General features: G+C 35.2%; 1 protein-coding gene across 1 annotated transcript in view; it reads right to left on the bottom strand.

The window, feature by feature from the left end:
* LOC138705892 (uncharacterized) overlaps positions 1 to 14527 on the bottom strand; it is a 250743-nt gene that overhangs the window by 116830 nt on the left and 119386 nt on the right. Inside the window, exon 3 of the mRNA XM_069834630.1 lies at positions 7939 to 8026. Within this exon, the coding sequence (XP_069690731.1) occupies positions 7939 to 8026 (88 nt within the window). The remainder of the gene's footprint in view (positions 1 to 7938; positions 8027 to 14527) is intronic.

Genomic DNA, 14527 nt, shown 5'->3' with positions numbered 1-14527 from the left:
AGAAAGTTTAAATTTTTATAAGTATTTGTCACTGTGAATTTGATACGTATGTTCTGTGTACATATATGAAACCTATGAGAGAAAGAATTTGATTTCATTTCCCTGCAACTTTCTAGTGTCTGCTTAAATATTGCAAGTAAACATTTTAATTGCCACGTATTTACTATAGACAACAACAATAACAATTTCCACAATTTGGGACATCTGGCCGAAATCTACGGCTGACCACTAGGATCCAGATTGCTTGGCTCAAAAAAAATTCCCAGGCGTAACTTAATCTACGCCATTTCAATCATATAAACTAACATTACTTCCCTTGCGTAAAAATATGGCGTAAAACTAATTTAAATTATTAAATTAATGATCGGAGTGTTCTTTGGGGTATTGTGGACGTACAAATTATTATGCAACGTGCAATATGAGAAATTCATCAACAGGTGTTTCAGGAAAAGAGTTAATGAATAAATTTAAAATGAATTTAATATAAACTGGAACATGTAATAAAGAAAAGTTAGAGGCAGTTAATTATATCAGATGAGAGACATCATTAAAATATGTGAATCGTATGCGGAGACTAAGAGAAAGGCGGAAAATTTAGGAAGATTGACGAATGCTGGGTTTATAATGACAGATCTGCCCTTGGGCAGAAAACTATGAATTAAAAAAATGAACTCAATCGGAATGATATTTTCTATTTAAAACAAATTCTGCGATCGAGTCTCCTCTCCTTTCAAGTTCCTCTTCTAGGTTTGCATTTCATTATACTAATCAGAACTGATTTATGGTAGTTTTTCCAGTTACTGATAATAGGGTAATTACTCCTAAAAATTATCTCAATAAACGTCCTGATGCTCTGAATTCTGCAGCAAACTTTTTTTTCATGGACGAATTCGCATCACACGAACTTTGCATGTTGCAATTTATTGATCGACGACATATCAATTTATTAGAGGTGGCAGTTTATTTGTACATCCGAATGGTTGCATTCATATTTTACGCTCTAATTTCATTGTAACCTTCAGTAAAATTAATTAACATTAATGATTAATATTAATGTTTGAAGGCGTGCCAGGCACATTAAAATATTACAAGTTTATCTGTGATGCCTTTTAATTTAATATGCAATTTAATACTGAAACTTATGACTAGTTTGTGTAGAAATTTAAAATGAAATTTATTTATTAATTTTATCTTAAAATCCATTTAGATTTTATTTTGTACTTTATCTTTTCAGTTGTAATTATTTATAACATATTCAATTCTGTGTTTAAGTACAACATTTATTTTGCATTCCTTTGCTTAAACTTCATTGTTTCAGTTTAGCCATGCATTAATCTAATTTCCTCAGGAATGTACATTCATTGCATACCTTACTTCTGTGAAGCATGCGTAGGTGTAACAGCAAGAATGCGATATATCAACTCTTAATAATTACGACATACACATTCAGGTATTGGCGGTGATTTGATTGATACTCAGAGTGTTTTGCATTGATTCTCTTTTATGAGCGTGCTTATCAGAATGCTACGTCCTCTGATCAAAACACATTTGTCGGGAATTCATTAATAATTCTTATACTATATGGTATAGGAATACTGAAAAATATTTACGTAACTTTGATAATGTAGAACACTGTTCGTCGGCACAGTAATTTCTTTGTACTTACATTAACTAAGTTACTTTTATATACAATATAATCAGAGAAATGCAGATTTCAGAAAAGAGATAAGCGAACTTATTTATTCAGCTCTTAGACATACACGGTTAAAGCTGTATGTGCTTTGAGCAATTTTTTTTAGTTAAAATCAATTATCTTACACATACATATGTATATACTTCCGTGTAATTTTCTTGGATTTGTTGATCGTTTAAATTAATAAGCGTGTATGTAGTCTTCCTTGATACCAACAGAAAATTTCTGGACTAATTTTTATCCTGTTTGCTACATGTGATAGAATTTTTCGTCTAGATATGCGATGAACTATTACGGCACACCATTATTATTGCAGGATATAACCCTATCGACAGAAATTCCAACTACAGTAAAACCTTTGATTACGAGCATGATTCGTTTCGAAAACTTACTTTTAATCCAAAACACTCGCATATCAAAGCGATACCTGCTTTTATCTCGTTTTGAGTATTTGTAGAATATGTGACATTGCGTTGTTGTTAAACATATTTATCGCACGCACTGCTGCAACCTTATCAGGTTGGTGAATTTGAACAAAATTTCGTGCTGATTTCCACATTTAGACATCACTTTAATCTCATTTGAAGCGAGGAATTCGTCCGCTTTTTTCTTCTCTTCCCCCTCTTGCTGTTGCTCGCAAGCGAAGCAAGTTATGTACGTACAAATCGTGCAACTCGTATTGCAAGACATCGCTCGTTTATCAAACAAAAACATTTCCTCATTGTTCGTTCGTTTTGCAAAACACTCGCAAACCAAATTACTCGTAATCCAAGGTTCTACTGTACTGACTTCTGATCAAAGGATTGGGGTTGGAGCTCTATTATGTCTTACGAAAATGTATGCAAAAAAGGAAGTTTAGCAGTTTCTTCCGTGTATTAGGCTATCCTTGCTGTTCTGCAGTATACGATGCTTTATCATCGGCTATTGTTAAACCAACTGAATAACTGTTGTACTTAAAAGAGACTGCAAAATGTCATCATTCAAAGCAAGTAATTAATATTTGACTAAAATAACTGATTGATTTGTCTGTAATGCTAAATGTCAACAGTTAGAACTGAGAGCTCGTCTCCACTTAACAAAGCGATGCTTGGAACAAAATTTGCTATGCAAATCGCTCATTTGTAGTGGATTATTCTCTCTTCGGCTGTGAAATTATTAACTACTGTATTACTTTTTTAAATATTGATAAGGCCTATGAGAGATCTTTACTCTTTCTACTAATGCGTTTTTTAACAGTTTAATTTGCTCACCAATAGTGATTAATGTCTTTTTTTTGCAGTGGCGAGCACTCTAATTTCACTATTGATCTCTGAATCGTTCTATAGCTGTAACACATCCAAACTACAGATCACTTCTCGGTTATACACGTTACCCATGATGCACCGCAGGAATAAATACTCGTTACTGTAGAATAATTATGGTAACTAATGGAGAAATAGTTAAAATTGGCGGGGGAAGTGGAAGTATCTCAGCGAAAATATGCACCAAACAGCGCCTCTACTGTAAATTGTACAAATGAGGGACATAATAGTTGAGCGATTCGAGTTTTATCTAAGTCAAAGAATGCCACACTGCACACGTTCCGAGTTCGAAAATTTTCAGTCATATGTTGACGAGATATTCGTTTTGCTAAGAAGGAATTGAAACTATAGCCCAGGGTTGCAGAACTGGGGAAGAGAGGAGTGAAAGCATGGGGAAAGACCGGAGCCTTCAATAACGTTTCTGTGACGTTTGGAAAGCACATCGAATACATATCTCTTCTCTCCCTACTCTACAACGACGTGAGGATTGAAGATAAGGGTTAAGTTGCGTGTTCCGGTTTGTGACATGTGCTACATTTGTAGCACAGTTTTGCATCCCTGCTATAGCCTCTTATGAACCGCTCTACAGATCTTGAAACATTTTCGCCCGCTTAGCAATTATGTCCTTCACTGTAGTTCCTACTCTCCGGGACTTGAATGAGGACCTCCGACTGAGAAGTCGACGCGTCAATTATTAAGGTAAGAAATCTAATGCGAAATAGGAATGAATTCTGCTTACTAACATTATTGTGTTTTTTTTGTTACTTTTCCATTTTAAGGGTTGAAATAACACGCCATTTCTTTTTCCGCTCATAGGCCTATTTGTGTTTGGGTTTGTATTGATGTTCCTATATTAAAATAACAGTTACAATATGAGTATTCCTGCGTGTGTTGACCGACACAATACAGGGCTACGTGTCAGGAAGACAATGTAGCGATATGCGTAATTTAATTGAAGCTGGGGTTTCGCAGCACTCCAGTCTTCAGGAATTAAATTATAAATGTTCTCTTTAGGAGCGATCAAACGAAATGCGATGCAGTGCTTAAGTCTATTTCACACAACAGACTAACGTTGAAATTTAGTGAAATGAAAAATTAATAACATTGAAATGACGGACTATTTTCGGAGTATCTGAGTGACTGCAGTGTAAATTTTCTGAATCTGTTCATAATAATTTTAGAAATAAATGCTATAAAACGCTTATATTAGCATAGGCCTGTTTAGTCCAATCGTTAGCCTAATGATTGAAGGTTTTTTCCATGTAAGAAATTCTGGTTCAAATACAGAGAAAATTCTCGTAAACAAGAACTATATTTGGGGCAGGTATTCGCAGAGAACTTCATTTTTTGCCAATATTCGATTATTCCTCAATTAATTTTAATCATATCACAATAACAGAAATTTATAGTATAAGAGAGTAAAATCTGTTTACTCTCGTGTGCTATATATTATTTTATCCATTACTAGTATCTAAAGTGCATCACTTCTATCTAAATTTAATTTTAAATTGTACACCTTTTCTTTGTAATGTGTTGTTTGTAAAGAAATTACAAATGAAAGGATGAATGAATGTATGAATGAATGAATGAATGAATTAGAGAACGAATGTATGTGTGGCTTTTATTGTTGCTAATGTGTTGGTTGTCATGGAAAAAAATTTATTTCACTACTGTGAATTAAAAACTTTTAATTCACTGCTGTGAATAAAGCCATTGTTTAGGTTACTAAGGACGGTGAAATAAAGACCAGTTTAGATACCAGTCATGGATAATTTTTTAGCATAGATCTACCTCTCATGGTACACAACGGATAACGTCTAAGGGAGCTATTCATAGACATTTCGCTAGCCCGCGCTACGAGCGTGCTAAACTAGCCGCGGTTATCGACTGGTTACTTGTACAGGATTCATATCATATAATAGGCTATCGCTAACACTGGTTTATGAATACGAAAAACGTTAGTTCGCTGATCATCCACCGGAAACCCGTGCTAAGAATGTCTATGAATACGGCCCTAAACGTCTAGACGCAACATTTTTAGAGGCGAACGTTTGATCCCTTATGAGAATCAAAGATAAGAGAGTCATGTTTTCAGCACGAAAGTGTACAAGTTAGGGAGAACATTGAAATTACACTATTCAATATTTAAATTATAAATTTACAGTGAAAATTAACTCCATTTTATTTTGTCTATATGTTAATATTTTATTTCAATGTATGATGTGCAATAATAACAGTGTGTGGAAAGATTCTCTGCAATATATTATATATATATATATATATATATATATATATATATATAATTTATGTATAATGCCTAATGCTGTGATTTTTTCCGTTTCTCCTCAACGTAATCTAATATTATTACATGCGTATTCATTTCGTTAAGATGTTATATAGTTTGCGTTGCCTAGTTACAACGATAGAGACATTAAAATATAAAAGCTGTAAACGTCTATTTTTATACGTAAAGCTTATTATGGGAGGAAGTTTATTCCGAGAAGCTGATGTTTTATCTTGGAATTGGTTCTTTCATTGCAGCAGTAAATATTTAATGTCTTCTTAATAACCAGCCATATCTTCCACCAATACCTGATTTATATAGAAACAGAGTTAATGGAATATTGTAAACCATTAGTACCTTCATAAGTAAAACAGTAGTTTTTTCTTCTACAGGATAATGTTGGAGCAAGTGCATAAGCCTTATAAAGTAATAACTAATAAGTCATTTGAAACTATGTAAAATATCTTACAGAGTTTTAATAATTGAATAATAAATTATACACATCATCTACTTCAAATAATTTAGAAATGTGAATACAACAGTGAGTGTAAACACTACTCGATAGTAAACTAATAACAGCGTTAGAATTCCTTGAAATTTTTCACAATTTCGTAAGAAATACAATATGTTGGATGTATGGTCCTCGTCATACTCTAACAAAGGGAAAATTGGTGCAACCAATTATTTTGAATTGTTAATTTTTTATTTTAACTGATTGTAGGTAACAAGTGATCTCCGTACATTAATTAACATTACCGATGTTCAGCTTTAAAGCTGCGTATAATTTTATTTCGAATCTATACTATGGCGATGTTAATACTAGTTAGTACTTGCATTTTATTCAACTACGCGTCCAACTGAAGAAATTAAACAGTACTGTGAAATTCAACATGTATGAGAAATGACCGACGGATTTGGCTTGAGTCCTCTAAAGCCTTGGTTTTTCTGAACCGACGCATGCGAGATGCGAGGTGCGAGGCGCACAAATCTGGACTACACGAGAGATAGTGAGTGGTTTCTACAACTGCGAGATGCGAGGTCTAAACACCTCGCAGTTATAGAAACCACTCACTATCTCTCGTATAGTCCAGATTTGTGCGAGGCGGGCCTCGCATCTCGCATGCGTCGGTTCAGAAAAACCAAGGCTTTACAGGGAGAGGAATTTTTATGAGATGTAAATCTACGACACGTGTCTTCCAGCTTTAAATCACTCTCGAAAGAAGCCATATTACGAATTTTTTCTCCATAGAAAATACATCTTCTCGGCCGAGTTTGTACCCGCGGCCAGCATACAGTAGTAACAGGGAGACCATTATGGAAATTTCATTTCCTATCAAGAATGTCTGGTTAATTAATGAGAAACTATGTCGGGGATATTTGTCTATTGCCTTTCTTTTTATCTAGGAGAACATATGGTGTTACATTGCCCCCGCATGAATGGAGTTCCGTCACGTGTCTGTCTAATGTATAAGATTGAAAGTGCCTAAAACGCAAAAATCCAGATCCAAAAAAATATGTATAATAAAGTAATTGACTCTAGTTCTGTCGTTTATATATATTTACAAGTTAAAACATAACAAATGTATGTATTGTATTACATAGTTATCATCTAGCTTATTTAAATGTGTAAACATTTGTGAATATTATTACGTACTCGTATTTTCACTCTTTTCTTAAGAATTATTACTTGTAAGAATTTGATCTTCACTGCTGTGTAAGACAATTTCGATATTACATACATATTAGACATGTTACATAGGGTGAGATCGGCGTCAAACCTTGCCTTATGACAACATAGGTCATCACTCACCACATTGACGACGAAAGAACACCCTTCACTATTCGAACCTTGGTCTCTAGTCAGTGTCAAAATTGCATTTTACCTGTTAAGAACAACGTGAATATTTATTGTAATACAAACTGAAATGTCTTTAACTATGGCTCAAGTTGTAGCGTTTCGAGTTACAGTCCAGTGGGCTCCTGTTTTACTCCCGGCGAAGGAGTATGTGTTTATCTGTCTTGCGCATGCTGTAGCCGCGTGCAATTTGTCTTGTGTCTGTCCTACATTGTCTGAAGAAGTGGCACATGACTTTAGAGTCAGAGTAGCTGTGAATGCATAGTATTAGTTGATAGTTCCCACAAAAGAGAAAACAGAACTGGCCAAAGAGTCAGTATTTCCAAGTACATGATTGTCTAAATTTGATTTAATAAGTAAAATTTTATAGCAGAAAACGATAATTTAATATTATTACTATTTGGACAAATATTTAAAATTAATACGTTTTATTTATTTATTTATTTATTTATTTATTTATTTATTTAACCTGGTAGAGATAAGGCCATCAGGCCTTCTCTTCCCCTCTACCAGGTGATTACAACTACAATATTAAGAATACAATTACAATTACGTTTAGACTTATGTTAATCATTTTTTTTAGTTTATTTGTTACCTTATATCAATGTTTCGAATATAATATATGCTCCACCAATATCCTGTACAGGAAAAGTCAATTCACCAGGGTGACTATACTCGTATGTCTATAACTCTGTTTTTCCTGTGTCGTAATCAATTGCGCGGCGCCCGATGCTGTTTTGTTACACCTACATATGCAAGGGGTCTGTGTTCTTGCTGGATTGATTGAAGCGAGTGATGTACTTACCGATGGAATCGAGGTGTCGCACAACGTTATCTTCATCTCCGTTGTCTCCGCGGTAGTCCCTGAATGCGCTCTCCCGCAGTGAGTCACTCTGCCAACAAAACAAGTTGTTCAAGTTTCTTGTTCATTTGTTCTCTTTGTGCCGACTCTATCGGTTTCAAGAATTTAAAAACTATGTCAAATTCTAATCTGATTTCGTACTTCAACTTGTGCGCAGTTTATGCCTCTCATTTAATTATGACGCTTTGACTTTCGCTTTCATAGCAATACATTATTTTATCATAATATCATGAAGACTGTGTTCATGCTATTAATTAATTTTAGATATAAATCACGTAGAGTGAAGTGGGTAGGCATTAGATACATACATATCTTACAGTGTCACAATGTTGAACATTTTTTATTTAAACAATCATAGATAAACTATTTTGACGTAAATTTACCCTATATGTACATATACACACATTTATAGCTATAATTAAGGTTACAGTAGAACTTCGATTATCCGTCACCCTATTATCCGAAAATCTTTTCTTTTTCCTTATTTCTCCAGAAGAAATTGAGCGTATTCCGAATCTCAGAGCTGAGCAATCTGATGGCATCACGGTGTTCCGAATTTAACGTTGACGTCACTGATGCTCCACCAGTGTCGCACCGGTTCTATCAGCTTGCAGAGGTGGTGGCAGTATCCATCAACCGCCATCAGTGAATTTGATTGGTTCTTGTATAAGGAGGGAATTAGCAGACGAATGACATCGTGCACTGTTGTGTCATGGCGGTGTGTTCTGCTGTATTGTTTGTAATGTGCGTAATGTAAAAAAAAAAAAAATATATGTTAATGGCTTATGAGCGAACATGTCAACGGACCAGTTATTGCTACTGGTTCAAGAAATAAATTGTTTATGATCTCTTTTCTTTGAGCGCGATGACAGTATGAAAATTTCGCAAAATCTTGCTAGCGTAGCACAATAACAATTTGTACATCCGCCATGACAGGCATTGAACCTTCCAGCAGTTTTGTGCCTATTCCGCTGCAGCGTGACGTCATTGATGTCCACCGGTACGATAAGATTCGGAATACGCTGAATATGACGTCCTGTACATTGTTAATACGTAGAAAAGTTTATTACAAGCATTTACTATTACTCAATATGTGGTAGGAATACTTCCGCTTCCGGGAACAGGAACATTTACTTGTGGGAGGGAGTGTTTGTTGCAACTTGTAAAATAGTCATTACTTGCTTTCAAAGAAATGATCCTAAGAACTTCCACACAATTGTAAACCCGTGCAACATTCAGTCCTAATCCTTAATGTTCGAGTGGCCTTACTGTTTAACTTCTGTGCAAAATGTCTTCCATGATTATCAAAAGAAAACGTGCTGTGCTAAGTATCGAAAAAGTGCAAATAATTGAGTGGTTTGGAAAAGGAGAAATTGAGCCTGATTCACGACACAATACGAGATAGGCGTTACAACTGTGCGCGATTTCATCAAATCAAAGATATAAAATATGTAAATCTACAACACGAGATCTCTACTATTCTTGTCTTTACGCAGACAACCATCGCAAGAAGTCGTTTCGTATGACGAAAGCTTCTAATTTTACCTAAATTGACCGCTACAATGGGACAGTTTCTTTTACACAAGTGTAATGAGAGTTTGTATATAAAACAAATATACCTATAACTACTGTAGGCCCTACCAAGTTTAATGAAAATCTGTTAGATATGAGAAAAGTTATTAATTTCCTCTAAATACACGCCTTATAAGGGGTAGTTTCCCTTAAACGTAATCAGAGTTTATATACAAAACAATATACTACCTGTAACTACTATTAAATAAGAAGAAAAGTTATTAATAGTTATTAATTTTTCTCTAAATTCAGCCCCTACAAGGGGTACAAACGTAACCAGAGTTTCTAAACAAAACAAATATACTACCTGTAATTACTGTTAAATAGGAGAAAGATTATTAATAGTTATTAATTTTTCTCTAAATTCAGCCCCTACAAGGGGTGCAAACGTAACCAGAGTTTCTAAACAAAACAAATATACTACCTGTAACTACTGTTAAATAGGAGAAAGGTTATTAATAGTTATTAATTTTTCTCTGAATTCAGTCATTATAAGGGGTACAAACGTAATCGGAGTTTGTATACAAAATAAATACTGTATGCAATCTATAACTACTGTACAACGTTTCATGAAAACCTGTTAGATAAGAGAAAAGTTATTAATTTTTTGGTACTGTTATATCACAGTCTAGTATATATAGTCACGAAGTTCAATACGTAGTAAATATGCAAACATTAGATAGTTGCTCACCACTAGGATCGCTAATATCGCCTCATTACAGGCAATGCAAAATAGTACCGGCACAGTCTATTGTTTCGAGCACCCTCAAAACTCAAGCTTCGTGACTGTATATAGTAGACTGTGGTTATATCATGCGTAGAAAGTGAGTTCCGTAAATTCCAATTGTCATTTTTGAGCAAGACAAAATACTACATAGCTGTTTTGGCATCAACACTCCGTGAAATACATTAAACTTAATTGTTAAAAATTCAGATACAATTGCCGCAATTGTGCGAAGTTTTTGCTAAAAATGTTTTCTACATTAATTAATTCATGATGCAGATAATCTAATTTTTGATGCGAGGGAACGTGACAGAGTAACTACATCTGTGATCATTCAGTTTAAAAATCAGCATCATAGATTTTATTGGAGCCTGCAATGGTCAAAAGGCTATAATTTCATACAGATTGCGGTGCACAATTTCACTTCGTTAGCGCATCAACTTTTCGATTTTGATCTGGGCTTGTCAATTCCCTTTTGATCTTGGATGGTAATTGCAAAGTATGTTCTGAAACGAAGCTATGCGCTTGAATTTTCGCAGATCAATGGAAAAAATTGGATTATTTGATAGCTACAGTTCAGTCAGATGTCGGAATTACAGCGTTTCAACTCAAATTCTGTATCATCACAACTCCTACAAAACTGTACTGGTATTCGTGTTAGTATATGTTTTTTTTGCATTAAAGTATTGCACTTTACACAAAATGTAACTTATTAATTTTTATTACATCGTTATTGTCACATCAAATTCGTAGACCTAGCTATACTTTATTAATGGTGAATAGTTTTTTTGAAGTAAGATTTTATTTATACTCCATTATTGAATATGCAGTGCGTTCAGAGCTCGGCCGGACCGTTCCTAGCGGCTTTGGACTGGGTGAAGATTGGTGCGCCTGCCGCCAGAGTATCGCTGTAGCTACCGCTGACGCGCCAGTCATTCGAGTTGGATCTGTCGTGAGGGAAAGACGTCTGTGCGTGTGTTGTGTATAAAATTGTGTTGTCTCGTGGTGATAAAGAGTCTATTAATAATGGCTGCGTATACTTTAGAAGAACGTATTTTTCTCTATGATGCGTATGTGAAATACTCTTCTGCAAGAAGGTGTCGAAGAAAATTTGAACATCGGTTTGCAGGTGTTCGAATTCCTAGCAGGTCAACTATTCATGACTTTGTCAATAAAGTCAGACGTACAGGATATTTTTTTTTTAACAAGAAACGTGTTCATCAACAGCTTATATAGGTATATAAAATTGGAAATACATAGGCCTAGGTAAATGTATGCAACAATAAGGAATACTATTCTGATATTTGCTGTATTTCGCTTCAAATAATTAGAAGAATGTTTACATCTGTCATACAAAATTTAAAACTTCTAACGAAACACAATCGGACACAAAATATACTTGCCAAATTGTGGAAAGAAACATTATTTTGAAATGATAAATATAGGCAAATTATTTTCTTTGAATCAAATCTGTTTGTAGTCACATTCTGCCATGAAATACCATATAACACAACATTATTATACAGGTTTATTCATAAGTCCGTCAAACATAAAAAAAATTCATCACTAATAAACTAAGCAACACATACCAAATATTATTATACTGAAATAGAGGTAAACTCACCAATTTTTAAATTAATTTTTAATTTTTTTTATATGTCTCACAAATGTTAAATGTGTCGATCTTTGCAGATATGGCAGATATTTGTGTGATAATCCATTTCATCCTATGTGCATATCAGCATATCACGGTCGACAAAAGCGGTGATACATTTGCAAAGAACTTGAAGATTAGCCGGGAGTGGAATCACAAAGACAAATCTCCACAAGAAAACTTCACACGGAATTAAATATGGGGACCAAGGTGGTCACTGAATTAACGGGTCATCTTTTCCCATGTGCTCTATACACCTTTGTGGTAAATTTTGATTGAGATACCCTCGCATGCCTTTTTCGCAATGAGTTGGACAGATATCTTGTTGAAAGATGTAATCATTACCCCTGTCTTCATTCATCTGTGGCATCAGTCAGTGTTCCATGACCATGTGAATCCGGAATTTCTCATACCATTTCTTGTTACTGTAGAAAACAGGTGCTGGCTTCTTGAATTCTTTTCGAAATCATCGCTGTACAGTCATAACAGACAAAGTTATTACATATTTCAACACAAAATGACTGCTCACTTTTACTGAACGCCAGATTTGTTACTACTGACCCCTGGTGGCAAAGCATGGGAACTATGCGCGCTGACTTTTCCTTTAAAAACTTGGAGAGTTTCTCTCTCTGTCAGCGTAAGAATTACCACCATCCATTTATGGTGAATTTGTTTAATGTTTGACGGATTTATGAATAACCCTCTATTGCATTACTTTCAGGAAACATGACTAGCATTATGACTATACAGTGCACTACAGTACAAATTCAAAGAGTGTTCCATTTACTTGAAGACAGTGTCTCACTCGATCCTGACACTTCTGTCATTCTTATGTGTTACTTCTGAAATGTGTTGGATTAAATAGGTGATACTTTTTCAGTTCATATAGACCTAGGCTTATAGATGAAGGCGCTGTCTGACAAACATACAGCTTCACATATCCTCATAGAAAGTATCTAGAGCTGTGAGGTCAGGTGACAGTGGAGATTATGACTGAAGTCCATCTCGTCCAATCCAGTGCACACCGAACGTGTAATTTCTGTTCTCACGAACTGTCATGACGAAATGCTGAGGCTCCATCTAGCTGAAACCACATTCTCATCCGTTTATTCAGTGATCATTGATAAATACTACAGAAAGTACATTGCAATGCTGTCCACTAATTCAACAAATGTGTAGCCACCTTTCACATTCTCTTTAAAAAGTATGATTCCAGAATCAAAACCTAATATTGCACACAACCCTAATATTTTTTGAGCATTATTTGATTATTGAATACAAGAATCCATCTTGGTTTTGCTTTCGACCAATATCCTGCATTTTGTATAAAAGCATACACATCTAAAAAGAATAGTCTTTTGTCACTGGATTAAAACACGCTGAAGGAAGGATTGGCCAATACACAAACTCCGTATGATCCAGTTGCGATAAGCTCGCCTCTTTCGTGGATTATCTTCTTGCACTGTGTGTACATTATGCAATTTTTAGGGTTGAAAACGTGCAGATTTCAATATTCTGCGATCAGATTCTCTATTAATACCACTCCATCGAACCACATAGCGCACTGACCTTATTTGCAACCCGAACAATTTACATGTTGTTCGTCCGTAGCCGATTTAGGACGATCACTTCGCTTCATGTCGAGCACGCTAAACGTTCTTCTATTTTATGTAATAGACTGCCTATGTGATGATTTTGGAATGTCTGGATGACGACGTTGAAACACCTCTGTAGCTTTCCTTGTTGTTCTGTGACTGTCCCCACAGAGTAGCTCCATTCACTGTTCAGAGTCAACATGATCTCTTTTTCAACTCTCAGTCAGTATCAATTACAATTCAAAATAATAATCATCTTCCCCTCAGCTTTCAGTAGATTCAAATAATAAACGAAACAAATCATGAACTAACTTTATAGGCAGATGAAACCTACTTGCGCTTCAGGGGAAATAGAAAGTGGACTGAGAAGCGTCCCTCCCTCGCTACGCTTCTATTCGTAACTAGCGAGCTCACTTACCACCCCCACCATAAGGTTCTTACTATATGCTACGGCGCACGCAAGCATTGATTTCACGAGATAACGAATGACCTATTGCAGTGTTGTTTGCCGTGACCTATTCGCGATTACATCACAAAACACAAATATGACCGAATGATAGCAATCATTTCCAAATAGAATAATATATCCCAGTTGGTAAATGACTTTCGTTTCACACAGTATATTTATCCTATAGGCCTAGGCCTAAGTAATCCAATTGTCAATTTTCAGTAAAAGAGGTGGTGTTATATTCTGCGATAAATTTATTGAATTTGTTGTTGATGAAGTGTCTGTTGGTTAGATTTTCCCTGTAATTTAATTCCATCTCTAGCCCACTGTTCTCACATTAATGGTAGTAGTCGTGATTTCTACTCGTTTAATGTTATTGGTTAACATTGAAATAATATGCGCTGCGTACCTAATAACCCCTATGATCTACGGTGTCTCAGTGGTCAGACCTTCTACCTTTCCCGCAGGCGGTCCGGGTTCATGCCCAGGTCAGACCTGGAATTTTTCAATGAAAAATCCATAGTGACACTTGTGGCGGA

Source organism: Periplaneta americana, chromosome 9 (genome assembly GCF_040183065.1).
Source record: "Periplaneta americana isolate PAMFEO1 chromosome 9, P.americana_PAMFEO1_priV1, whole genome shotgun sequence".
NCBI lineage: Eukaryota > Metazoa > Arthropoda > Insecta > Blattodea > Blattidae > Periplaneta > Periplaneta americana.
The sequence above is the reverse complement of the archived record's forward strand: the minus strand, read 5'-3'. Positions and strand labels throughout refer to the sequence as shown.